The sequence below is a fragment of the Neoarius graeffei genome, chromosome 1, assembly GCF_027579695.1.
Source record: "Neoarius graeffei isolate fNeoGra1 chromosome 1, fNeoGra1.pri, whole genome shotgun sequence".
Classification (NCBI taxonomy): domain Eukaryota; kingdom Metazoa; phylum Chordata; class Actinopteri; order Siluriformes; family Ariidae; genus Neoarius; species Neoarius graeffei.
The window spans coordinates 80847029-80874451 of record NC_083569.1 but is presented as its reverse complement, the minus strand read 5'-3'; the positions used below and the strand labels follow the sequence as shown (position 1 = coordinate 80874451).

The 27423-nt window shown below is 40.3% G+C and overlaps 1 protein-coding gene across 1 annotated transcript in view; it reads left to right on the top strand.

Moving 5' to 3' along the window:
* slc7a8a (solute carrier family 7 member 8a) overlaps positions 1 to 27151 on the top strand; it is a 77713-nt gene extending 50562 nt beyond the window's left edge. Inside the window, exons 3-11 of the mRNA XM_060936901.1 lie at positions 62 to 213; positions 12759 to 12884; positions 13412 to 13565; positions 17635 to 17758; positions 18260 to 18363; positions 20372 to 20468; positions 20634 to 20783; positions 23628 to 23805; positions 23930 to 27151. Coding sequence (XP_060792884.1) covers positions 62 to 213; positions 12759 to 12884; positions 13412 to 13565; positions 17635 to 17758; positions 18260 to 18363; positions 20372 to 20468; positions 20634 to 20783; positions 23628 to 23805; positions 23930 to 24090 — 1246 coding nt within the window. The 3' untranslated portion in view covers positions 24091 to 27151. The remainder of the gene's footprint in view (positions 1 to 61; positions 214 to 12758; positions 12885 to 13411; positions 13566 to 17634; positions 17759 to 18259; positions 18364 to 20371; positions 20469 to 20633; positions 20784 to 23627; positions 23806 to 23929) is intronic.
* Positions 27152 to 27423: the final 272 nt, after the last annotated feature.

The window sequence follows — 27423 nt, the reverse complement described above, 5'->3', positions numbered from 1 at the left end:
ACATTCAGAAGTACGAGTGTACTTCTAGACTATGTGTGATCCATGTCCTTGTGCATTACAGGTTCCTGAGATTATGGATCGCTGTCCTGGTGATCTACCCCACCAACCAAGCAGTCATCGCTCTCACCTTCTCCAACTATGTTCTGCAACCGATCTTTCCCACCTGCTTCCCACCAGATATTGGCCTTCGCCTACTCGCAGCTCTCTGTCTCTGTAAGTACAATATGGGGGAGGGGAGAGAGAAAAAAAGAAAGTGAAAGGGCAGCAGACTGGAAATAAATATTAGAGAGAGAGAAAAGAAAGAAACACTGTCGTATGAAGCCACAAACAAAACCATAAGCGCACGCCTCATGCACATTATGAATCTGACATTATGCCAAGCTCAGGGCACTCTTTTAAAATTAAAAATATTTCTTTAGAGCACGCTTTTCCTTAAAAAAAAACATTTCAATGCATGGTCTGTTCAGCATATTTACTTAGTGGATGAACAGCAATGACCTGGATGATTATTTCTCACTCCAGAGAATGTAAACATTTATGCTCGCAAAAGATTCATCCGTTATTTATAGACATCATGCCAAGAATCTTTCTGCTATCCTTATCTTTTAAAAATAATGTTAAACCTCTACACCTGTGTATATTTTTAGCCCAGTGATGCAACATTTTGAAGCGCATTTTCTATTGTCTTCCACCAGCTCCTCACAAAAGAAACAGGAGCTTATATAAATGCATTGTTTCCTCATCTGTTTGTGATTTTCTTGTTGTTTTGTGCATCTTATTCATACCAGAAGGTATTCAATCATGGTGTGTTTGCAGCCTTTTCTCATAAAGAGGTTGCCATAACAACTTACTTCATCATGACGACAATCACGGGGGCTGGACTAGCACTATCAGATTTTGAGTGCAGTGATGAAGGCTGTGAGCATGAGGATCCTGGAGGATGAGGGATGATTCATGATGCAGGTCTTATAATCTGATTGCCAGTTATAGCAGAGACAAACTGTCTTGCTCTGAGAGCATGTTTATGTCTTATAGAATTGCATTCACACTGCAAGTAAAACTAGACCAGATGCATTTTTCATGTTATTTGTTTATCCAGTGCAGTGCGAGAAGCAAATTGGCATGGAACGTGATATGTGCAATTCCTAATCGGACCATTTTTCGATGTCATATTGCAGTTTAGTGCATGTTAGAAATGTACCAATGAACAGTCAGTTCATGCGATATTTATTGACGAACTTGTTTGCCTTGAAAATGTTGAAATACAGAAATTCTGGATGAATTCTGTGTCTGTGGTGTCATCCATCCATGACACAATTCTACCACTACTGACTCCAGTCTCGTACCCAGACTTCTCTCTGGTGATCTGTGAAAACCTGTGACTGAATTCTGGAAAGCTGCCGATTTTTTGGGTTTGGGTTGAACCGGTTCTCACACAGTTTAACAACCCTCCATCTACTGGCCCTTTTCCACTACCCTTTTTCAGCTCACTTCAGCTCGCTTCAGCCCGACACGGCTCGCGTTTCGACTACCAAAAAACAGCACGACTCAGCTCGCTTCAGCCCTGCTTAGCCCCTAAAACTCGCACGGTTTTGGAGTAGGGCTGAAGCGAGCCAAAGCAAGCCGAGTGAGGCTGGGGGTGTGAGGAGACACTCCCCTGTGCACTGATTGGTGAGGAGGAGTGTCCTCACATGCCCACACACGCCCCGCGAGCACGCTGGGATCTGTAAACACCGTAAACCCGGAAGGAGAAGAATTATGAATTACGAGAATTTCGGAAGCCTTATGCGCCTCGCCTCATCTATACGCCCTTGCCAGTATCTGTTGGCGTTGTCGGTGACAACAAGCCACAGCACCAAGACCAGCAACACTAACGACTCCATGTCCTCCATGTTTATTGTTTACTATCCGGGTCGTGAGACTACCGCTTAAAAGGTCACTGATGTCACTGTTTGCGCTGCTTAACGACATCACCTGACGTCCACCCACTTTCGCTAACTCCACCCAATGTGTCCACCCACTTCCAGCCAGCACGGTTCAGCGCGGTTGTAGTCGAAATGCAACCCCAACAGCCCCGCTCAGCCCGACTCAGCACGGCACGGCTCAGCCCGGCTCAGCCGCGTTGGTAGTGGAAAAGCGGCATATTATCTGTAACCGCTTATCCTGGGTCGCAGGCGAGCTGGAGCCTATCCCAGCTGACTATGGGCTAGAGGCGGGGTACACCCTGGACAAGTCGCCAGGTCATCGCAGGGCGACACTTATGGCCCTTTTCCACTACCCTTTTTCAGCTCACTTCAGCTCGCTTCAGCTCACTTCAGCCCGACACGGCTCGCGTTTCGACTATCTCAGAGCGGCACGACTCAGCTCACTTCAGCCCTGCTTAGCACCCAAAACTCGCACGGTTTTGGAGTGGGGCTGAAGCGAGCCAAACCGAGCCGAGCGGGGCTAGGGGCGTGAGGAGACACTCCCCTGTGCACTGATTGGTGAGGAGGAGTGTCCTCACACGCCCACACACGCCCCGCGAGCACGCTGGGATCTGTAAACACCGCAAACCCGGAAGAAGAAGAATTACGAATTACGAGAATTTCTGAAGCCTTATGCGCCTCGCCTCATCTATACGCTCTTGCCAGTATCTGTTGGCGTTGTCGGTGACAACAAGCCACAGCACCAAGACCAGCAACACTAACGACTACATGTCCTCCATGTTTATTGTTTACTATCCGGGTCGTGAGACTACCGCTTAAAAGGTCACTGATGTCACTGTTTGCGCCGCCTAACGACATCATGTGACGTCCACCCACTTTCGCTAACTCCATCCAATGTGTCCACCCACTTCCAGCCAGCACGGTTCAGCGCAGTTGTAGTCGAAATGCAACTCCAACAGCCCCACTCAGCTCGACTCAGCACGGCACGGCTCAGCCCAACTCAGCCGCATTTGTAGTGGAAAAGCGGCAATAGACACAGACAACCATTCACATTCACACGTACGGTCAATTTAGAGCCACCAATTAGGCTAACCGGCGAGTGGCCTAGTGGTTAGCGTGTCTGCTTCTCAATCGGGAGATCGCGAGTTCTACTCACGGTCGGGTCATACCAAAGACCATCATAAAAATGGTGCCTACTGCCATCTGGTAAGGCACGGCGCAATACAGATGTGAGTGGGGACGCAAACTCTCGCGGTTACCAAAGGACTAGCCCCCCCCCACACTGTAACCCTAGCTATGGTGAGAGGGCTACGAAACAGAGATTGGCACTGCCAAACGTGCCATGAATGGTGCGGGAAAGACTTTGACTTTTTTTTTTTTAATTAGCCTAACCTGCATGTCTTTGGACTGTGGGGGAAACCGGAGCACCCGGAGGAAACCCACACAGACACGGGGAGAACATACAAACTCCACGCAGCAAGGCCCTCGTTGGTTGCTGGGCTCAAACCCAGGACCCTCTTGCTGTGAAGCGACAGTGCTAACCACTACACCACCGTGCTACCCAGTTTAATAACCTTATTGATTAATGCACTCAGTCTACCTGAAGATGTCTAAAACCTTGCAAGCTACATAAAAGCAGATTTCTACTTCTGTGTAAAATCAAGGAATTGATACAGCATCAACACTGGCATAATACAGGGTGAAGGATTTATACTTTCACATAAGTTGAGCGTGTCCTCTAGGAGGCGCTGTCACATGAAATGCACCAGAATTTACACAGAGAAGAGCAGGGAAAAAAAAAACAATGTAAGTTCCATGGTTCATTGTCAGAATAATAAACAGAAATCGAGACCGTCAATGACGGCATAGCTCACTCCGGCCCTGTCTAGTCCAGAAGGAACGATCTAAAGTGGGCCACCTTGTGCAATTAATGTTGCAAGCTATATATAGAAGCTGTATCCACCCTAGGAATACCGACCTATTTGCCAGAAAGAATCCAAAACGGTGAAGAATTGACTGAGAAGAAGCGATTTTTGTTGAACTGCTCATTAAGGCTTAATTAGTCCATAACTTCATTAATAATTGTAATTTAGCAAATCTGGGTAGAAGTTATATGCACCCTAGGTACCCCTACCTTCATGCCAGAAAGAATCAAAATCGGTGAAGAATTGAGAGAGAAGAAGCGATTTGTGTGGAAACTGCTCGTTAGGGCTTAATTAGTCCATATCTTCATTATTAATTGCAATTATGCAAATTTATGTAGAAGCTATATGCACCTCAGGCAGACCTGCCTTCCTGACAAAAAGAATAAAAATCAGTGAAGAATTGAGAGAGAAGAAGCGATTTTTGTGAAATGTGGACGACGACGGATGGACAACGGACAACACATGATGGAATAAGCTCATCACCTGTAGGCCAGATGAGATGATAACATAGAAAAAAAAAACCTTAGGAAAACCCACTTCTCATCTCATTATCTCTAGCTGCTTTATCCTGTTCTACAGGGTCGCAGGCAAGCTGGAGCCTATCCCAGCTGACTACGGGCGAAAGGCGGGGTACACCCTGGACAAGTCGCCAGGTCATCACAGGGCTGACACATAGACACAGACAACCATTCACACTCACACCTACGGTCAATTTAGAGTCACCAGTTAACCTAACCTGCATGTCTTTGGACTGTGGGGGAAACCGGAGCACCCGGAGGAAACCCATGGGGAGAGCATGCAAACTCCGCACAGAAAGGCCCTCGCCGGCCCCGGGGCTCAAACCCGGACCTTCTTGCTGTGAGGCGACAGCGCTAACCACTACACCACCGTGCCGCCCGAAAACCCACTTCATTTGAATAATTATAAAACAAATGAATTCTCATTGAAAACTTTTCTGTAGTGTTTTAACTCGTCTGTATTCAGCAGGATGAGCGGCTCGAGGCACTTCAGTGTAACTAGCGTTTAAATCCACTATTCTATCAATCACTGACTGACAGATGGTTTATTATTATTATCATTAGTATTGAGTTGTTATGGTTTACACCACTGACACTGAGTGTTTATTGGGAGTCTGTTAGAAGAAAAGTGTGCAACTGGCCATTATAATGAACTACAGGATTGTGCTAAAAGTCTCAGGCACCCTATTGTTTTTTTTCTTTTTCCATACAAACTTTGTTAGATTTCTATTTTATGACTTCTACATTATCGAGTCTGTCTAAAAACATTTTAGAGTTCCAAACGTTTGTTCATTTTCCAGCACAAAATTAATGTTACGGGAAAAAAAATGTTTGTATCTGAGCAGCATGTTACATAAGATACCACTTTTCAGATTAAAAAAAGAAAACATAATGAAGGCTACTGGGTTCTGTTGCAAAATTAAGAAGCAAGTGTGACAAAGTGTCCAGAAGAACTGTGGCTGGTGCTGTAAGATGCTCAGTAAAACCTACAGCTCATTTCCTTATCAAACTGCACTCGTACCTGAGAGTACTTTTTTTTTTTTTTTTAAAGCAAAGGGTCGTCTCACACTAAATATTGACTTTGTTTAATTTATTATGGCTTACTGCTGTTGAAACATTTCACTTCGTTATCTTTTAAGCCATTTTTGGTCAACAGCATTTCTTTACATGTACCTAAGACTTTTGTACGGTACTGTTTATGTATATATTTATATTGACACAATATCATGAGAGTAGATTTCTGATTTTCGTTGATTATAAGGAGCAGCTGGAAATGCAGTGTTACAAAGTGGACCAGTCAGTTGTTGCAGTCTGCATTCCCGCAATGCGTAGTTACATTTTTGGGAAGATGCACATCAGAATACTGTGTAAGATATGCGGTTAAATTAGTGTTAAGTGTGACTTTCCTTCTTCAGTGAACGTCATGCTTTGATCAAGTTGTTGGATAGATGCATCAAAAAATAAAAGGTTTTAGGCTGTAGTTTAAAGCGCCAACAGATACGGTGGGGCAAAAAAGTATTTAGTCAGTCACCAATTGTGCAAGTTCTCCCACTTAAAAAGATGAGAGGCCTGTAATTTTCATCATAGGTACACTTCAATTATGAGAGACAGAATGAGAAAAAAAATCCAGAAAATCACATTGTCTGATTTTTAAAGAATTTATTTGCAAATTATGGTGGAAAATAAATAAGTATTTGGTCAATAACAAAAGTTCATCTCAATACTTTGTTGTATACCCTTTGTTGGCAATGACAGAGGTCAAACGTTTTCTGTAAGTCTTCACAAGGTTTTCACACACTGTTGCTGGTATTTTGGCCCATTCCTCCATGCAGATCTCCTCTAGAGCAGTGATGTTTTGGGGCTGTCGCTGGGCAACACGGACTTTCAACTCCCTCCAAAGATTTTCTATGGGGTTGAGATCTGGAGACTGGCTAGGCCACTCCAGGACCTTGAAATGCTTCTTACGAAGCCACTCCTTCGTTGCCCGGGCGGTGTGTTTGGGATCATTGTCATGCTGAAAGACCCAGCCACGTTTCATCTTCAATGCCCTTGCTGATGGAAGGAGGTTTTCACTCAAAATCTCACGATACATGGCCCCATTCATTCTTTCCTTTACACGGATCAGTCGTCCTGGTTCCTTTGCAGAAAAACAGCCCCAAAGCATGAGGTTTCCACCCCCCATGCGTCACGGTAGGTATGGTGTTCTTTGGATGCAACTCGGCATTCTTTCTCCTCCAAACACGACAAGTTGAGTTTTTACCAAAAAGTTCTATTTTGGTTTCATCTGACCATATGACATTCTCCCAATCCTCTTCTGGATCATCCAAATGCTCTCTAGCAAACTTCAGATGGGCCTGGACATGTACTGGCTTAAGCAGGGGGACACATCTGGCACTGCAGGATTTGAGTCCCTGGCGGCGTAGTGTGTTACTGATGGTAGCCTTTGTTACTTTGGTCCCAGCTCTCTGCAGGTCATTCACTAGGTCCCCCCGTATGGTTCTGGGATTTTTGCTCACCGTTCTTGTGATCATTTTGACCCCACGGGGTGAGATCTTGCGTGGAGCCCCAGATCGAGGGAGATTATCAGTGGTCTTGCACGTCTTCCATTTTCTAATAATTGCTCCCACAGTTGATTTCTTCACACCAAGCTGCTTACCTATTGCAGATTCAGTCTTCCCAGCCTGGTGCAGGTCTACAATTTTGTTTCTGGTGTCCTTTGACAGCTCTTTGGTCTTGGCCATAGTGGAGTTTGGAGTGTGACTGTTTGAGGTTGTGGACAGGTGTCTTTTATACTGATAACGAGTTCAAACAGGTGCCATTAATACAGGTAACGAGTGGAGGACAGAGGAGCCTCTTAAAGAAGTTACAGGTCTGTGAGAGCCAGAAATCTTGCTTGTTTGTAGGTGACCAAATACTTATTTTACCGAGGAATTTACCAATTAATTCATTAAAAATCCTACAATGTGATTTCCTGGATTCTTTCCCCCCATTCTGTCTCTCATAGTTGAAGTGTACCTATGATGAAAATTACAGGCCTCTCTCATCTTTTTAAGTGGGAGAACTTGCACAGTTGGTGGCTGTCTAAATACTTTTTTGCCCCACTGTAAAACATGAAAAATAATTGAATTATCAATAAGGTGAAAATCGAGAGAAATTGAGAGAGATGATTAAAGGATGAAGGGATAGAGGAGAGAAGCAGTGTGGTGGTGGTGGGGGAGGAGAGAAGTGTTAAGGAAAGATGGATCTATGAGCAGACCTGGAGCCATTTGACAAAGTTCACACTCGCATCATAAATACTACAGGATGTGTTGAGATCACAGAGCCAGGAAAAACAGAGAGAAAGAGAAACAGAAGCTGTCACCCATGTAAATCTATATTTTTAATAAACAGCATCAGATCGGGTTTCAAGACTTTTGTATGATATCCGGGGGAAAAAAAACATTGTGTTTTGGAAGAATCGCTTGGCCCCATTTTAAGCATCATATTCGTGAGCATTGTCAGTGTGGGGAAGAGGTACTGACCTGGTTTTAACTGACTAATGCTGGTGTAACAGGATCTAGAGGAGGAGACGGGCTGTTCCAGAACCTCTGTTTCTGTCTTGTTTTTCTCAGAATGGTGCCATCAGATAGCAAGAAGAAATGCCCTCAGGATTCCGTGCTTGATTTAATGGTCGAATAGAAATGAAAAGCTGAAGGAAGGGTTTGTCTTCATTTTTGTGTACTGTGGTGTTCTTGGTTGTTTTTTTTTGTTTTGTTTTTTTGTCCAGTAAGGATAAAAGAAGAGAAAGTTACAAAGAACACACAGTTTCTGATTATAGATAGCCTTGTAGTCCTCTACTTTATCTACTTCCATGACACACTAACATTTTAAACAAAAGCTGTTAAATGAGACTTTTTGGCTCTGGGCAAAATGAGTGATTTGTTTATTAGTGCAAAGAATTCTGGGAGTTTTGGTTTGTTTGGTTTTTTTAAACACATGTACGCTTAAGTACAGTGAAATTCCTCTCTGCGTTTAACCCATCTGAAGCAGTGAATACACACATCCACACCCAGGGCAGTGGGCAGCTAGGGAGCAGTTGGGGGTTCGGTGCCTTGCTCAAGGGCACTTCAGCCCAAGGACACCCCATGTTAACCTCACCACATGTCTTTGGACTGTGGGGGACACTGGAGCACCCAGAGGAAACCCATGCAGAGAACATGCAAACTCCACACAGAAAGGCCACAGGGCTTGAACCCAGAACCTTCTTGCTGTGAGGTGACAGTGCTCACCACTACACCACCGTGCCACTGGTTTTATAGCTTCTTTCTGCATATTGTGAGGTCTTAATGAATCAAGTCTGAAAAAGTTCTGATTGGGATGCAGCTAGAATTCATACCTTTTTCAATCTCATCTCCTTATCTCTAGCCACTTTATCCTGTTCTACAAGGTCGCAGGCAAGCTGGAGCCTATCCCAGCTGACTACAGGCGAAAGGCGGGGTACACCCTGGACAAGTCGCCAGGTCATCACAGGGCAGACACATAGACACAGACAACCATTCACACTCACATTCACACCTACGGTCAATTTAGAGTCACCAGTTAACCTAACCTGCATGTCTTTGGACTGTGGGGGAAACCGGAGCACCCGGAGGAAACCCACGCGGACACGGGGAGAACATGCAAACTCCGCACAGAAAGGCCTTCGCTGGCCATGGGGCTCGAACCCAGACCTTCTTGCTGTGAGGCGAAAGCGCTAACCACTACACCACCATGCCACCCACCTTTTTCAATCTTTTTTTTTTTTTTTAATTTAAATTTGACCAAAATGACACAAAAATGGTTAACACTGTCACCTCAGCAAGAAGGTTCTGGGTTCAAACCTCACAGCTGACTGGAGCCTTTCTTTGTGGAGTTTGCATGTTCTCCCTGTGCCTGCGTGGGTTTCCTCTGGTTTCCTCCTACAATCCAAAGACGTGCAGATTAGGTCACCTGACTACTCTAAATTGCCCATCGGTGTGAATGTGAGTGTGAATTGTTGTTCGTCTCTCCGTGTTAACCCTGTGATAGAGTGGCAACCTGCCCAGGCTGTACCCCACCTCTCACTCAAAGTCCGCTCTGATTGGTTCCAGCTTCCCCTGTGACCCTGACGGATAAGTGGATGGATGGATAACGGATGGATGGCCATATAAAAATGTTTTACAAAGTGTCATTGACTTGACATGAAGATCATGATGTGCAAAGAACCAGTTTCACAAACATGGTGGTAAAAACAGTCTACCTAAAAATGTCTAAACTGTCTCGCTAGCTAAAGGTGATTTTCATACCACAGTGAATTTGATCAAGTTGTTGGCATGATATCGTGATATGAGCTATAAGCCTAATCAATTCAGAACATAATCAGACACCAGCTGTGAAAGTGTCCGTGATGCTTCTGCACCGAATCAGAATTAAATCTATAAGTGACATTTTTGGGTGAAACCACATTACAAATTACTTTACTTGTGGTTGAGATACATTCAAAAGAAAATCAGTTCAGCTTTCAGTTCAGGGCAGTCTGTAGTTTTCAAAACTAAAGTAGCCAAGAATGTTCGCACTTGTTTGGTTGAAGCTCGGAGATGTAGTATAACTGCATGCAACTTTTTTTTTTTGGGGGGAGTTGCTTGTTTGAACTGGTATAGATATCCACTATCATGAAAAGCTGTTTATAGCGAAGTAGCTAATAAAAAGATAGTCACCGCCTTTGCTTACATGGAACTGAATACCCTTCACATTTTCACCACCTAAAGTCACATAAGTCACTTGAGGTATCACTTTACTGTTTGTCTCCAGACCCTGAGAACAGGACTGGGTGGTGTGACAAATTATGATATTTAAGTCACAGTGTTCTTTCTTGAGGGTATTTTATGTTTGCTTATACATACTGTGCTGTTCTCTTTCCTGTGATGATCAGTGTAACTGACATGTCAACACTGGCTCATTGTTGAATGATCTGGAACACGATATTCCCAAACCCAGTGATATTAACATTGTAATGAGAACTGAGGGACATTTATGGTAACTTCACTGAGCACGTCATGCATGTGAGAGGTGAGATTTAGCTTTTCCTGTCATATGTCCACATTTCACTGAAACTATAAGCATTCGGCATGATCACCAGGGGTAGAAATTCACCGAGGCTTCTACAAGTATGCTGGAAAGACAGACTGCCACAGCCTTAAAAGTGTACTTTAGTCACTGCAGGTGATAAGTCATAAATAGAGAATGTGACACGGTTGAGCAAAGATATGAAGTTTATCTTCGAGTGGTGAACATACTCAGGAGTGAGGGAAGCAAACAAGTGAAATATTTTCAACATGAGGAGATAAACTTCATATCTTTGCACCACCGTGTAATATTCTTTATAATTATATCGACCCATCCACAAAAAAAACAATACGCAGGTTATTTGAAAGAATTTTAGTGTTGAACTGGTTCACCATTTTGCCAACGCACGTCAAGTGAGTGGGAAAATACTGGAAGTGACGTCATCGGAGTGAAATATCGGGAATTATTATACATACAGGACTCTTTTTCGATGGAATAAAAACGTGTTCTATTCCCTTCTAGCAGGTTCCATTCATTTGGTTTGATAGTATGCAATATTATCATATCGCTTATCCTACATGTATTAGGTCACTCTACCCAATGGAGAATGAGCGTTGAATATGGTTTACGATATTGCATGGTTGTCAAGGCAACATGACATCACATGTCGGAGACATAAAAGTTCCATGTTAATGAGCGACTGTGACAATTTGTAAACAAACATGGCTGCCAGGTTTGCTTCATTAAATACGGAAGATTTTGAGATAATTTTGAAAGAGAAAGATGCGTTGAACACCCAAAAGGAATGTGTATGTATAATAATAATAATAATAATAATAATAATAATAATATTGGCTGGCTTCTTTTCATGGTATATCAGATATATTCCATTCAGCTACTCGTTTTTGACTCGTTCAGTATCATGCTAGTTGAATGGAATATATCTGATATCCCACTCAATGCCAGCCAATATTATTTGTGTATATGTATGTAGTGTGTGTGAGTGAGACTCTTGCATGTCTTCTTTCACCTGAATCATAGTTTACTGAATCAAAGATGAGCATATATTCCCTTTTATCAGTTTCAATTAGCAAATAGCTTGATAAAATCAATGCCTGATGTATGTTTATCATCTCAGAGTGTTTATATAGCCTTATACAAATATTTCAGCCATTGCACTACTGTGCTTTACATAATGTGAAAATGGTTACCGTCTGATCCAAGATCAGCACTCTTATTTTGAATGCTTTCGTAAATACAAGTCCTGGAGAAGAACGTAGTTTATTTAAAGACTCAATAGTCAGTAGTTGTATTTAATGTTATATAACATCCATGAAACAAGGTACCGGTAGTTCATCTTATCTCTTATAATAGCTATTTAACAGTTATTCCACGAAATCAAGTCGTACATGAGCTGATAGCCGACAAGACGCGTAGCACCGAGTCAGCTATAAGCCATGTATGACGAGATTGAGTGGAGTAACTGTTTTATTCTATCCACATTCACTGGATTTTGAGAAACAGAGCATTTTTATTTTAATTTTTTGCAAATTTGATAAATAAAAACTTTATACAAAACTTCCGACAAAATCATTTCCGCTTAGGCGGGCTTCTTAAAAACCTATCGATGGCTGCACGAATTGACTTTAGTGTTTTTTGTTGTTTTTTTTTTGTAGAAAGTGCCATCTTGCTGTCATGCTGAGGTATAGAATAGCTTTAGACAATTATTTAATTCTTCCTTGGACATTTCAGTGATGTAATTTTCAAACTTCTTTGAGCTTTTGAACCAGTCTAAAAAAAAAAATCAACAAATTTTAATGCTTAAAGATGAAGAATGTAAACAAACCGGCAAAATAACAGTAGCAATTTGTGAAAAATGCAAAAATAATAATTCTTGAAAAATAAAGACGTTCTTACCATCAAGTACTTTCATTCCATATTTTGTTGCTTTTTTGTGTATTTTTTGGGGTTTTGTTTGCAAGTAGAGTTTTTATTTTGTCCTCGGTTCAGCGACACACCACCATTTTGTTTTTCTCTACTCATGGTATATGAGCTGATATAGCCTAGTAGTAGAGTAGCCAATCGGAGTGCGCGATTGCTCATATCCAGTGAATGTGGATGGAATAAAACCAGACGTTTCCTCACAAAATAAAGTCCTCTGTCCTAAAGACTCGTATTCTTAATGTTCATTATTATAACATGCTCCTTTTTTATTCAGTATTGTTCCAGTATGGAAGAAATGGTAAATAGTAGAAATAGCACATGAATTTGCTTTAAGTATGTGTCCAGTATTCTGATGTCTGCCTTCCGGTCTCTGCCTGTTCTAGTGCTGCTGACTTGGGTGAACTGTGCGAGCGTGCGCTGGGCCACACGTGTACAGGACATTTTCACGGCTGGGAAACTGCTGGCCCTCATCCTTATCATCGTCATGGGCATTGTGCAGATCTGCAAGGGTAAGAGCCATGTGTCTCAGTGTATTCGTGTGTGTGTGAGTTTTTCTGTGTTACTGCTTTTCTGTTTCTCCAATCCACTGATCACACCAAGTTATACAAATCTTCCCCTTATTGTCCGAAGAGAAGTCATCAAGTTCAAAAGCACTATGAGAGCAAAGCTGCAATAATTCTGGGGGTTTTTTCCCAGCCAAAGTATTGTCAAGGATTAGATGGGATTGCCGTACAGAGGGGGTGTTGTAACAGGGTTCATTCCACACTGTTCTGATATGACTGCAGTGACAGCTATGATCAACCTCTGAATACAGAAAGCAAACAGGAATGTTGTGTGTTCACAATAGATGTTTAACACTGCCACTGTGAGTGTATGGCTTTCTCGTTGCTCATTCATGTGTGAGAACGGATTCAATCTGAGCAGAAAAACTAAGAGGTCACGGCTCAGACAAAGACCTTTATGATCCCATTCATGGAAGATAGGAAGTTTAGGTTTCTGATTATACTTTGCTTTTTTTCCCTGTTTCTCTGTATAGGTGATTATTATTGGCTGGAGCCAGTCAATGCCTTCGAGCCATTTCAGGACTATGATGTCGGTCTGATAGCGCTAGCGTTTCTGCAAGGCTCTTTTGCTTATGGAGGCTGGAACTTCCTTAACTATGTGACAGAGGAACTGGTCAATCCCTATGTGTAAGTCTCCAATCTTGATGCTAACCAACCAAATGTCATATCTGGTACATCTGAAAAACTGTTATAGGCCGTAACAGGAAAACAAATTCTCCAGCTTTCCCCATGCCCGAGTGATGGCTATGAATTCACCTGTTGAACTTTTGGAGTGGGCATTTTGTAGTCTAACACTGACTTTTGGTGGACGGACTCCTCTAGACAGAGCTGAGTTTATGCCATGTTCTTTAAAACTTTGGGATTATTTTAATAACCAAACCCTGATTGATACTCTTCCAGAGATTTGTCCTAGACTTGTTTTGATAGCTCTTTGGTCTTCACTGATGTTTATTTTGATATGTCCTCTAACATGCTCTTGGGCCTTCCAGGACACAGTGTATTTATATTTGGATCACATGACATGACAGATTCAACTATTTTTGTCACTGCTGATTAACTGCTTGCACCAGAACTAATTAGTGTTTCATAGCAATGGGGGTGAATAATTTTGCCATCACAATTTTTTTTTTTTTGTAAATATTTTTGCACACTATATACAACCTCAAATTTGAATCCAAAAAAGTTGGGATGTTGTGTAAACTGTAAATTAAAACAGAATACAATAATTTACAAATAATGGAAACCCTATATTTCATTGAAAATAGTACAAAGACAACATATCAAATGTTGAAACTGAGAAATTTTTATTTATTTATTTTTTAATATATGCTCATTTTGAATTTGATGCCAGCAACACCTTTCAGAAAGGTTGGGACAGGGGCATGTTTACCACTGTGTTGCATCGCCTCTACTTTTAACAACACTCTGTAAACATTTGGGAACTGAGGAGACCAATTGCTGTAGTTTTGAAAGAGAAATGTTGTCCCATTCTTGCCTGATATACAATTTCAGCTGCTCAACAGTTCGGGGTCTCCTTTGTCGTATTTTGCACTTCATAATGCACCAAATGGTTTAAATGGGAGACAGGTCTGGACTGCAGGCAGGCCAGTTTAGCACCCAGACTCTTTTACTACGGAGCCATGCAGCTTTAATATGTGCAGAAAACCGTTTGGCATTGTCTTGCTGAAAGAAGGAAGGCCTTCCCTGAAAAAGATTTTGTCTCGATGGCAGCATATTGCTCTCAAATGTGTAAATATCATTCAGCATTAATGATGCCTTCCCAGATGTACAAGCTACCCATGTCCTGTGCACTAATGCACCCTCATACCATCACAGATGCTGGCTTTTGAACTGTGCACTGATAACAAGCCGGATGGTCCCTCTCCTCTTTAGCCTGGAGGACGTAGTGTCTATGATTTCTAAAAAGAATTCCTACTTTTGATTCGTCAGACCTTGGGACAATTTTCCACTTCGCCTCAGTCCATCGTAAAAAAGCTCGGGCCCAGAGAAGGCGGCGGTGTTTCTGGATATTGTTTATATCTGGTTTTAACTTGCATGTGGATGCAGTAATGAACTGTTTTCACAGACGATGGTTTTCTGAAGTGTTCCTGAGCCCATGCAGTGATTTCCACTACAGACACGTGTCTGCTTTTAATGCAGTGTCTCCTGAGAACCTGAAGATCACAGGCAGCCAATGTCAGTTTTCAGCCTTGTCTCTTGCATACAGAGATTTCTCCAGATTCTCTGAATCTTTTAATGATCTTATGGACCAGAGATGATGTGATCCCCAAATTCTTTGCAATTTTACATTGAGGAACATTATTCTTAAATTGTTGCACTGTTTGTCTTTCACAGAGCGATGAACCCCTCCCCATCTTTACTTCTGAGAGACTCCGCCTCTCCGGGATGCTCTTTTTATACCTAATCCTGTTACTGACCTGTTGCCAATTAAACAAATTAGGGTTTGGGGTTTTTTTAGTATTACACAACTTTTTCAGTCTTTTGTTGCCCCTGTCACAACTTTTCTGAAACGTGTTGCTGACATCAAATTCAAAATGAGCATATATTCTTCAAAAAACAATAAAATTTCTCAGCTTCAACATTTGATATGTTGTCTTTGTACCATTTTCAATGACATACAGTGGTGCTTGAAAGTTTGTGAACCCTTTAGAATTTTCTATATTTCTGCATAAATATGACCTAAAACATCATCAGATTTTCACACAAGTCCTAAAAGTAGATAAAGAGAATCCAGTTAAACAAATGAGACAAAAACATTATGCTTGGTCATTTATTTAATGAGGAAAATGATCCAATATTACATATCTGTGAGTGGCAAAAGTATGTGAACCTCTAGGAGTAGCAGTTAATTTGAACGTGAAATTAGAGTCAGGTGTTTTCAATCAATGGAATGGCAATCAGGTGTGAGTGGGCACCCTGTTTTATTTGAAGAACAGGGATCTATCAAAGTCTGATCTTCACAACACATGTTTGTGGAAGTGTATCATGGCACGAACAAAGGAGATTTCTGAGGACCTCAGAAAAAGTGCTGTTGATGCTCATCAGGCTGGAAAAGGTTACAAAACCATCTCTAAAAAGTTTGGACTCCACCAATCCACAGACAGACAGACTGTGTACAAATGGAGGAAATTCAAGACCATTGTTACCCTCCCCAGGAGTGGTCGACCAACAAAGATCACTCCAAAAGCAAGGCGTGTAACAGTCGGCGAGGTCACAAAGGACCCCAGGGTAACTTCTAAGCAACTGAAGGCCTCTCTCACATTGGATAATGTTAATGTTCATGAGTCCACCATCAGGAGAACACTGAACAACAATGGTGTGCATGGCAGGGTTGCAAGGAGAAAGCCACTGCTCTCCAAAAAGAACATTGCTGCTCATCTGCAGTTTGCTAAAGATCACGTGGACAAGCCAGAAGGCTATTGGAAAAATGTTTTGTGGATGGATGAGACCAAAATAGAACTTGTTGGTTTAAATGAGAAGCGTTATGTTTGGAGAAAGGAAAACACTGCATTCCAGCATAAGAACCTTATCCCATCTGTGAAACATGGTGGTGCTAGTATCATGGTTTGGGCCTGTTTTGCTGCATCTGGGCCAGGACGGCTTGCCATCGTTGATGGAACAATGAGTTCTGAATTATACCAGCAAATTCTAAAGGAAAATGTCAGCACATCTGTCCATTAACTGAATTCCGGGGGGGGGGGTCATACAGCAAGTCAATGACCCGAAGCCCCGAAGCACACAAATCGTTCTACCAAAGAATGGTTAAAGAAAAATAAAGTTCATGTTTTGGAATGGACAAGTCAAAGTCCTGACCTTAATCCAATCAAAATGTTGTGGAAGAACCTGAAGCGAGCAGTTCATGTGAGGAAACCCACCAACATCCCAGAGTTGAAGCTGTTCTGTACGGGGGAATGGACTAAAATTCCTCCAAGCCAGTGTGCAGGACTGATCAACAGTTACCGGAAACGTTTAGTTGCAGTTATTGCTGCACAAGGGGGCCACACCAGATACTGAAAGCAAAGGTTCACATACTTTTGCCACTCACAGATTTGTAATATTGGATCTTTTTCCCAATAAATAAATGACCAAGTATAATATTTTTGTCTCATTTGTTTAACTGGGTTCTCTTTATCTATTTTTAGGACTTGTGTGAAAATCTGATGACGTTTTAGGTCATATTTATACAGAAATATAGAAAATTCTAAAGGGTTCACAAACTTTCAAGCATCACTGTATATGATTTGTAAATTATCACATTCTGTTTTTATTTACAGTTTACACAGCATCCCAACTTTTTTGGAATTGTGGTTGCAGATTTCTTGCCCCCACTTCTATATTTTGTGTAGATTTATGACCATATAATCCTAATTAAATCCTTTGCAATTCCAGATTGTAACACTACAAAATGTGGAAACGATCAGGGGGTGAATACTTATGCACTGCTCTATAATAATTTGTCATAATTGATACAATAAAGCCTTAAGAGCCATTAATACTACTTTAGCACTAGCGATCAATCTATACATTTTCTGATAAATAGTGCAAATTATTTATTAGAGTTAGGAATAATATACTCATGGCAATTCATTTTAACACACTGATAAGGAAACAGTGACATGGCAGGTGGAAGAAACCTCTTCTGCTCCTTTCTCATTTTTTATCTCTCTCTGTGCAGAAACCTGCCTCGTGCAATCTTCATCTCCATCCCTCTGGTGACTTTTGTGTATGTGTTTGCGAACATTGCCTATGTCACAGCCATGAGCCCTCAGGAGCTGCTGGCCTCCAACGCTGTTGCTGTGGTGAGTATTCTGTCTCCTAATTGACCTGAATTTAACCATTCACTGATTCACATGTTCCCACGGAGCAGAGCTGAGCTTAAAATAGTATTGATTTTCTACTTCAGGTTGTATCTAATTGATCTCATTCATGTTGATGAATTGACCTGGCGACTTGTCCAGGGTGTACCCCGCCTTTCGCCCGTAGTCAGCTGGGATAGGCTCCAGCTTGCCTGCAACCCTGTAGAACAGGATAAAGCGGCTAGAGATAATGAGATGAGATGAGATGTTGATGAAATGTGTTTTATGACATATCTAAGTATCAGTTATTCTCCCAATTGATACTTCCGCCATATATTCCAATATATTATAAAAAAGGCATAATTTGTACATTCAGGTTGACCAAACCGTACCACTAGGTTTCGTGAAATCTTTCAACATTTCAGGCCCTTGTCCTCCACTATTTCTCTTTTCTATTTCTCTCTTGCTCAAGCTCTCATTCCCCACTCTTTTGCTCTCTCCCAGACGTTTGGTGAGAAGCTGTTGGGAGTGATGTCATGGATCATGCCCATCTCGGTGGCTCTGTCCACCTTTGGGGGAGTCAACGGCTCCCTCTTCACCTCCTCTCGGTCAGTCTTGCCACCCATTTATCCATCCATCCTATTCATTCATGCTTTGTGATTACATATGAACACAGTCCTTCATTTTGGGCTCATTGTCTTCCTTGTGTCATGGTATATTTAAATAATATTGGCTGGCATTGAGTGGTATATCAGATATATTCCATTAAGCTAGCATGATATTGAACAAGTCGAAGACGAGTTCAATATCATGCTACCTGAATGGAATATATCTGATATACCATGAAAAAAATCCAGCCAATATAATATTATTATTATTATTATTATTATTATTATTATTATTATTATACACATTCTCTTTTCCAGTTTCTCGATGTCCATTGGTATGTTTTTCTCTTGTAAGCAGAGCGGAACTGTCAGGGCCTTCAGAGAAGACCCAGACATATCAGCATTTCAGATGTTATATTTAATTTCTTTCATTCTTTAATTTCTTTCATTCTTTCATAATTTCATGATAATTATCCTCTTCTAATTCTAATTTGGCCTCATTTTCTATCAAATTTGCTTCAGAAATGAAAGGGTTACTGTCCCAAAAACATTAAAATCAAGTTATCCAATGAGTTTTTTTGTTTATTGTCTCTAAATATTAGATAATTCTTACAAAACTTACAAGATTTTAGAGCTGGCTCACTCATTAATTAGGACTACATTGCCAGGACAGAAGGCCATGGCAGTGGATGTTCATGTTGGAAGTGACAGATGACTTAACCAATCAGATTTTGATTTATAGTGGGAGGGAACAAAAATTTATCACCTTAGGCCTACTCGAAAGCCAACGCAAGCTTAACCACGACTCGGCCCTGTCAGCACAGCAGTGAAGTCACCTTCCAGCTGGTGTAGCGTTCATCAGTAGTGTTAGAAAATGCTAATACAGCAGTCAAACCAGGGCTATCGAGAGCAAGTAGCACAGGCTAACAACTGAGAAACTAAGATTTCTGTCTCCAGACTCTTCTTCCACACTGCATGCTCGCTACAGTATTTTTCACTCAGAGTTAAGTATTAATTTTCCTGTGTAATTTACTTAGTTACTTTTAAAATCAACATCAACAGCTACACACAACGGAGTGACCTGGCAGCCTGCCGCTAATCTCTTACAAAATCCTTTGCCCTGTTGCTTTTTGGAGTCTGGCTAAGTTTAGGCTGAGCTCAAGTCCCAGCTCTAATAGTAATGGTTTGCCATTGTTTGTAAATATGCATGAAGAATATCTAATGAAGTTTTGGTAGCCTTTCGAATGTTCAACGCATCTTTCTCTTTCCCAGCGAATAAAGAAATGCTTGTGCGCATGCGCAACAGAAAATTTTCTCATTGGATATTCGCATCAGCTCCGATGTGTGACGTCCTGTTGTCTTGACAACCCTGCAATATCGTTAACCATATTCAACGCTCATTCTCCACTGGGTAGAGTGACGTAATACACGTAGGATAAGCGATATGCTAACAATATTGCATGCTATCAAACCAAATGAATGAAATCTGCTAGAAGGGAATAGAACACGTTTGTATTCCATCGAAAAAGTGTCCTGTGTGTATAATGATCTTCCGTATGTTACCATTCTACACAGTGTTAGTGTTTGTGTCTCCCAAACACTGACCTGTCAGTGTAGATATGTCTTCTGGCTCGCAAAATATGTCCCTGTGGCAGTGAGGGTGTGGTCGGGCGTCAGCTGTGAATGTCAAGGAGTCAGGTTGAACCAGCAGGTGACACGATGAGGTACACCTGTATCTAATTACTGGCTCTCTGAAAGACACACAGAAAAGCATGTTAATGCACAGCCAGTAATTAGATACAGGTGTACCTCGTCACGTGTCACTTGCTGGTTTGACCTGATTCCTCGCTGTTCACAGCTGACGCTTGACCACACCCTCGCTGCCAGTCCTGTTGTGTGAATGATCTCTGTTTGCCTTCTTCTAATGTCATTCTATCTTTCACTCAATGTCTGATGTCTGCTATTGAACTGAATGTCCTAAATTGCTGCACGCACCATTTTCTCTCAGGTTGTTCTTCGCCGGTGCCAGAGAGGGCCATCTGCCCAGCCTGCTAGCTATGATCCATGTGAAGCGCTGCACACCTATTCCTGCCCTCCTCTTTACTGTGAGTCACGTACTGTACACACTCCTTTTTGCTTCCACTCTCATCTTCCGCAGTTTACGAAATGTAATTCTGAACTGACTACCGAAATCTCAGGAATCAATCATTGAACTCTTCGAAATGTAGTCGTTTCTTATTCTCTTCATCCTTGTATTTTTTTTTTCTCAGTGCATCTCGACCCTTCTGATGCTGTGCACGAGTGATATGTACACACTTATCAACTATGTGGGCTTTATCAACTACCTCTTCTATGGTGTCACAGTCGCCGGGCAGATTGTCCTGCGAATCAAACAGCCTGACATGCCACGACCAATCAAAGTGAGTGTGATCTGGGGACAAAAGTCTCATTAGTATGTAGGTCACAGCAAAAATTTGCCAACTTTGTTGGAGGAGGTTATGTTTTCGCCTTTGTTTGTTTGTTCCCAATGTAACTCAAAAAGTAGGTAATGGATTTTGATGACATTTTGAGGAAACGTGAGCCATGGGCTGAGGAAGAATTGATTAGATTTTGATGCAAATCTGGATATATATGCAGATCCAGGATTTTTTTTTTTGTCTGTTCCCAATGTAACTCCAAAAGTCGTGAACGGATTTTGATGAAATTTGGTGTACAGATTTAGTATTATCCTCAGTTCATCGATCTAATGCTAGCGATAATCTACGCCTATCAAGACTATGGTTCTCGTGCATTTTCCATAAGTTGTGGAACAATTTGCCACTATCTATAAGAAACACTTCATCCATTGACATTTTTAAAAGAAAACTTAAGACATTCTTATTTCATGCATAAATTACTTTTCTTTGTGAATTTTTAAATTATTTTTTTAATATTTGATATTCTTTTCTATTACTATCACTATTCAATTTGCCGTTTTATGAGCCTGACGTCATGGTGCCAGGCTCTTAACATGTGATATTTCTAATTATTCGATCCACATTCACTGGATATGAGCAATCGCATGCTTTTATTGGCTACTCTACTACTAGGATATCAGCTCATATACTGTGAGTAGAGAAAAACAAAATGGTGGAGCGTGTTGCTGAACCAACCGAGGATGAAATAAAAACTCTACTCTAAAACAAAATCCCCCCAAAATACAAGTATTTGATGGTAAGAACGTATCTTTTTTTTTTTCAAGAATTATTATTATCACATTTTGCACAAATTGCTACTGTCATTTCGCCAGTTTGTTTACATTCTAAGGCAAGGCAAGTTTATTTATATAGCACATTTCATACACAGTGGCAGTTCAATGTGCTTTACAGAAGTAAAAGCAGAACAGTAAACAATAGAAAATAAAATTACATAAAATAATTGGGGAAGAAAAATAATAAGAATTAAACAATAGTAGAAATTAAATTAAAATAAAGTTAATCAGTAAAATCCAAGATTAAAAAGAAATTAAAATAAAGAAAGTAAAATCATTAAAATCAAAATTAAAAGAAATTATGTTAAAGGAAATTAATTACTTAGGTAAAAATTAATCAAGTGAAAGCATCTGAAAACAGCTTTGTCTTGAGCCTGGATTTAAAACTAACAACAGTAGGAGCATTTTTGATCTCATCTGGAAGTTGGTTCCAAAGCTTAGCAGCATAGCAACTAAAGGCTGCTTCACCACACTTCATTTTGACAGCTGGTATTACTAGCAAGTTTTTCTCTTGTGATCTTAGAGACCTAGTTGGTGCATATAATTGAAACATATCCAGTAGGTAGCTGGGTCCCATCCCATTTAATGTTTTAAATAGAAATTATTTATTCTAAGCAGAAATGATTTTGTCGGATGTTTTGTATAAAGTTTTTATTTATCGAATTTGCAAAAAATAACAATAAAAATGCTCGGTTTATCAAAATCCAGTGAATGTGGAGAGAATAAAACAGTTATTCCACTCAATCTCATCATACATGGCTTATAGCCGACTATCAGCTCATGTACCGATTTCATGGAATAACTGTTAAATATTCTTTTATTGTAAGAGCATTGAGATTTTATGTAACACACTTTAAGAATAAAATTATTCTTATTACTATTGTTCAAGTGATTTGGATTTTGATGTTGACAGTATGTGGTTTGGCAGAGTTATGCACTCTACTGCATGCCCTTCTAGTTTTGTTCTGCTTCGACTTTAATTATTCACATGCTGGTTTTGATGATACTTGTTATTAAAGTCAGTCAAATTAATTCCATAATGTCACACGTTAATAAAAAGAATCCAGAGATACACATTCCATTATTATGACATTTAGAAATAGCTCTTGGCCCTACACAGCCCTCTGTGGGAATCTGGCGTCGCACACCGTACATTTCCATAACAGGTTAGATCATAGGTTCTAGTATTTCATGATGCAATGTTGCTTAATACTCAGTCACATTTTTGCTAATGAAATATTTAAGTAATATTGGCTGGCGTTGAGTGATATCAGATGTATCTCATTCAGCTAGCATGATACTGAACAAGTCAAAGACGAGTAGCTGAATGGAATATATCTGATATACCACGAAAAAAGCCTTTATTATTACTACTACTACTACTACTACTACTATTATTATTATTATTATTATTATTATTATACATTCAGGTGTTCAATGTGTCTCTCTTTTTCAAAATTTTCCATATTTAGCGATGCAAACCTGGCGGCAATGTTTGTTTACAAATTGTCACAGTCGCTTGCTAGCACTGAAGTTTTACGTCTCTGACATGTGACATCATGTCTTGACAACCATGCAATATCGTAAACCATATTCAACGCTCATTCTCCATTGGGTAGAGTGACATAATACACATAGGATAAGCAATATGATGATAATATTGCATGCTATCAAACCAAATGAATGGAACCTGCCAGAAGGGAATAGAACACGTTTTTATTCCATCAGAAAAGTGTCCTGTATGTGTAATAATCTGCCATGTTGTAGGTTTTCAGAAATCTAAATGTGACAACAGTTTCTGAGTTTTAGACCGTCTGTGTGTGTTTTAGTTCAGGGTGACATTAAGCCCTTTCAGAGATGCTTTTTTTTTTTTGCTTTCAGACACTGAGCTGATCCTTGAGCCACATTCATTTAAATATGAACCTGAGAACTGAACTCCTTGTTCACTAAAAACTTTACAGTGTACTGATTTTTCTCAGGAATATCTAATTCCATACTTGTATCCTGATCTCAGATCAGCCTAGTGTGGCCAGTGATCTACCTGCTGTTCTGGGCCTTCCTACTGATCTTCTCTCTGTACTCTGAACCTGTGGTTTGTGGCATCGGCCTGGCCATTATGCTCACCGGTGTGCCCGTCTACTTCCTGGGCGTCTACTGGGACAACAAGCCCCAGTGTTTCAACACATTTGTGGGTAAGTGGAATAGACTCGATTAATGTCTTTATTTGATCCCTCCCTGTCTTAATTCAACTGTAGATAATTACTCATTTCGATGAAAATAAATAAATAAGACAATATGCTTTGTAATTTCCCACAGATAAGATGACTTACCTGGGCCAGAAGTTCTGTGTGGTGGTTTATCCAGCCGAGGATGAGAAGAAACCTGAGGATGGATACAGAGAAGACGGGATAGAGATGAAGGAGTCTGCTCCTCTGACTGCAGCGGACAGTACGATGCCAGACTCAACCGATGGCTAAACACACGCACGCACGCACACACACACACACACACACACACACACACACACACACACACACACACACACACAGTCACATGCAGGGTCCCCAATTGATACAGAGCCACACTAGTAAAATGGGTGTGAACTCATAAAGCACACACTAGTACACCTTATTTCAATTGCTGCATCTGCCTTTGCACACATACACAGTAGTCATTTATTAATCTGAGTGAGGTAGACTGAGGTAGAGGTGCAAGGTGAGCGATGAGGTTGGGTAAAGATGCTGGATCCTGTTCCAGGCCTCTACATTTTTTACTTAACCCCTCGACATGGCCTCCTCGACATGCTGCAGTGGCTTCTGTAAAGATTACCACTTCAGATCATAAACCTTCAAAACTGAATGTACATAAGATACTGCTATTTTGGTAAAGTCCGATTTACGATACAGAACTAAATACGCATTCTTTGTTGATGTACACATCCAACTAAAATTATTTTTACATCCACACTGTTGTATTGCCAGTCTCATCCTCTGACCTCAAGTATTCCTCCAGCTTTTTTTTTTTTGATGTAGTCAGTGTGATGTACTACAGCTTCTCTCTCTCTCACACACACACACACACACACACACACTCTAGAAATATATATTTATATGAACCACGTTGAAATCCAGTGTGTCCGCTTAGTGCAGTATTTGTTCTTTCACATCCCATAAAATCATCCTTAGTGTAGTCTAAATGTCCCAAAGTATTTTGATTGCAGTATCTCATATCAGATTCAACTTAGATACACTAAGAACCATTTTTTTAAAATTGCAAAATGTTTTTTTTAAATCCATAATTAGTCTGATTTGTTTATTTTTTATGAAGCTTTGTTATAATTATTATTGTGTTGTCATTTTCAGTCAGTGCTTTTATTTCACAGTTTTGTGTTGTTTTTCTCAAATTGATAACTCTGGGATTTTCTTTTTTCTTTTTTTTTTAAGCTCGAGATAGTATCTATAAAATATATATTTAAGAACCACATTTTGTGGCTTAGAGTAGTTTTTTACCAGAGTCTTTGTCTGGTGTGAGTACAATTCTAACACTTTTAGTTGCCTTAATTATAATATAATAATTGGATAATAAGATAATAATATTGCCTGGATTTAGGCATTCATGTTGTGGCTGGGTTTTTTTGTTTGTTTGTTTTGTTTTTAATCACCATTGAACAATTTTTTTTTTTTAAAGATAAAACATTTACAACAAATGAAAAAAGCTCTGGAATATATGATGACTTGCTTAACTGAATGAATAACAGCATACATGATTTTTACTGCTGATTTTCTTTTATATTCTCTCTCACACACACACACACACACACACACACACACACACACTGAGGTCTAAAAACACAATCGAAACACTCATATGCATGTGTTCAATTACCAATTAAATGAACTAAATACATTTTATGTAATTTCTTGTTCAATGTCAAAAAGGATCTATTTTCACGTTACGTAGCTTGGCTTTATTTTTTGAAAAAGGAAAATGATAGTGTAAGGGAGTGCTATATTTTTGTTCTTGACATGATTGTCAAAGATTATATAGCCTATATAAAATATATAGGATTGTATAAATGAGTGCTTGAGTAATAAATGTGTGTTCAGAGTCAGATAAATCATTAGCAATGAATGTTCATATTACTCTAAAATAATATAGATGCACTACTGGTGTTAATGTGGGTGCAAGAACTTGACTAACTTTAACTGACCAAGCCAGCCCTTCTCTGGCACATATACCGGTAATGTCGCTTTATATCTGTGCTGCCACCGTAAATAAAAAATGAAGGTATACACCACCGACTGCTTACATTGTCCACATTTGCTATTTGTGTGACAGGGTTTCATGTAGGATGATATTTTCCCATCCAAAATCCTACATAACGTGTATATTTTGCTACAGAAACTATTCAGTCTTGCTGTCACCCAAGACATCTAGTTTTTACAGTGATTTATTCGAGTGATCGCGATAACATGAGACACACACATGCAGATATACTGTACTTTTAAAACAAATAATATTGCAGAAGTGCAATCGTTCCGATGTACTTCCAAATATTAGCAAAATATGTGTCACACTACGTGATTTTTGTACCAGGTGCTCTGTTTACAGCATTGAAAAGCACACGATGTTTTGCACCTGCATATGGAGGCTTGGTAGTGTAATGCAGCAGGTATAACTAGGTATAACTCCAAAATCATAATCTGACCATCTGGTATGAAAATCTGATGGACTGACACGTAGATGGAAAGGTTCAGAGTCTACTGTTGTGTGTGTGGCTCATGTGATGTGATGTGTGATGTTTGTAGTCACAGGTCACAGTGTTTGTCTATGTGCCTACATAGTGATGTCACACTTTTACCCAATTAATACTCGTGAAAAACAATAACCACTAAAATGAGTACAGATTGTTCCTTATGTGGATAAATATTGTAAATGTGTGTAAGTGGTGTAGAAAAGCAATAAAATGTTTAGTGTCGATGTTCTGGACACATCTGAAGTCTTGTAGTTAAAGAATGTAATTTAAAAAAAACTATCCAGGCACATTTATACGTGTTTGATTTGTAATTATATTTATAATTCTTTACACGTCATTTTGCGAACACTTTAGACCTTACTAGATCTTTTATGTTCTATGTGTTGTACATCCTATTCACTACAAACACTCAGTGCATATACACACTGTTAATTCCCGTAGAAGTTTGAAGAGAGATCACTGAAAGCCATCCAAGATGTTGGTGTAAACCATGACAGATGTCTTGAGATGTGTCCAGAGAATATGACTGTACCCACCATCAGCAACATGTGATTGAAGTGTGTGATATTTTAACTGTCTTTGTCATGTTATTGTTTCAGTTTTGCTTTATGGTTTGTGTTCGATGTTTTTGACATGAAAAGTTGAATAAATTTGGTAAAAATCTCAAGTCATCCAACACCCCTTACTCCCAGATGAAGTTTCTACTGATCTTATTTCTTATGGGTTTTGTATGTGTTTCAGCTGTGTGTTGAAGTTAAATAAAGCTGTACATCCAAATAAAAGACATAGGGTGGTTTGTTTCATGGGGAAGAGCCAAAACTGACTGTACCCAGGGGGGAAGTGGGGAAGCCATGGCCTAAAGGTTACAGAAGCAAACCAAAAGGCCTTTGGTTTCATTCCCTGGACCAGCAGGAATGGCTGAAGTGCCCTTGAGCAAGGCACCTAACCCTCAACTGCTCCTCTGGGTGTGTTGTACATCACTCTGGATAACAGCATCTGCTAAATAGGGGAAACGACATGGCGTTGGGCCCAAAGGGTTGCTGGTTTGATTCCT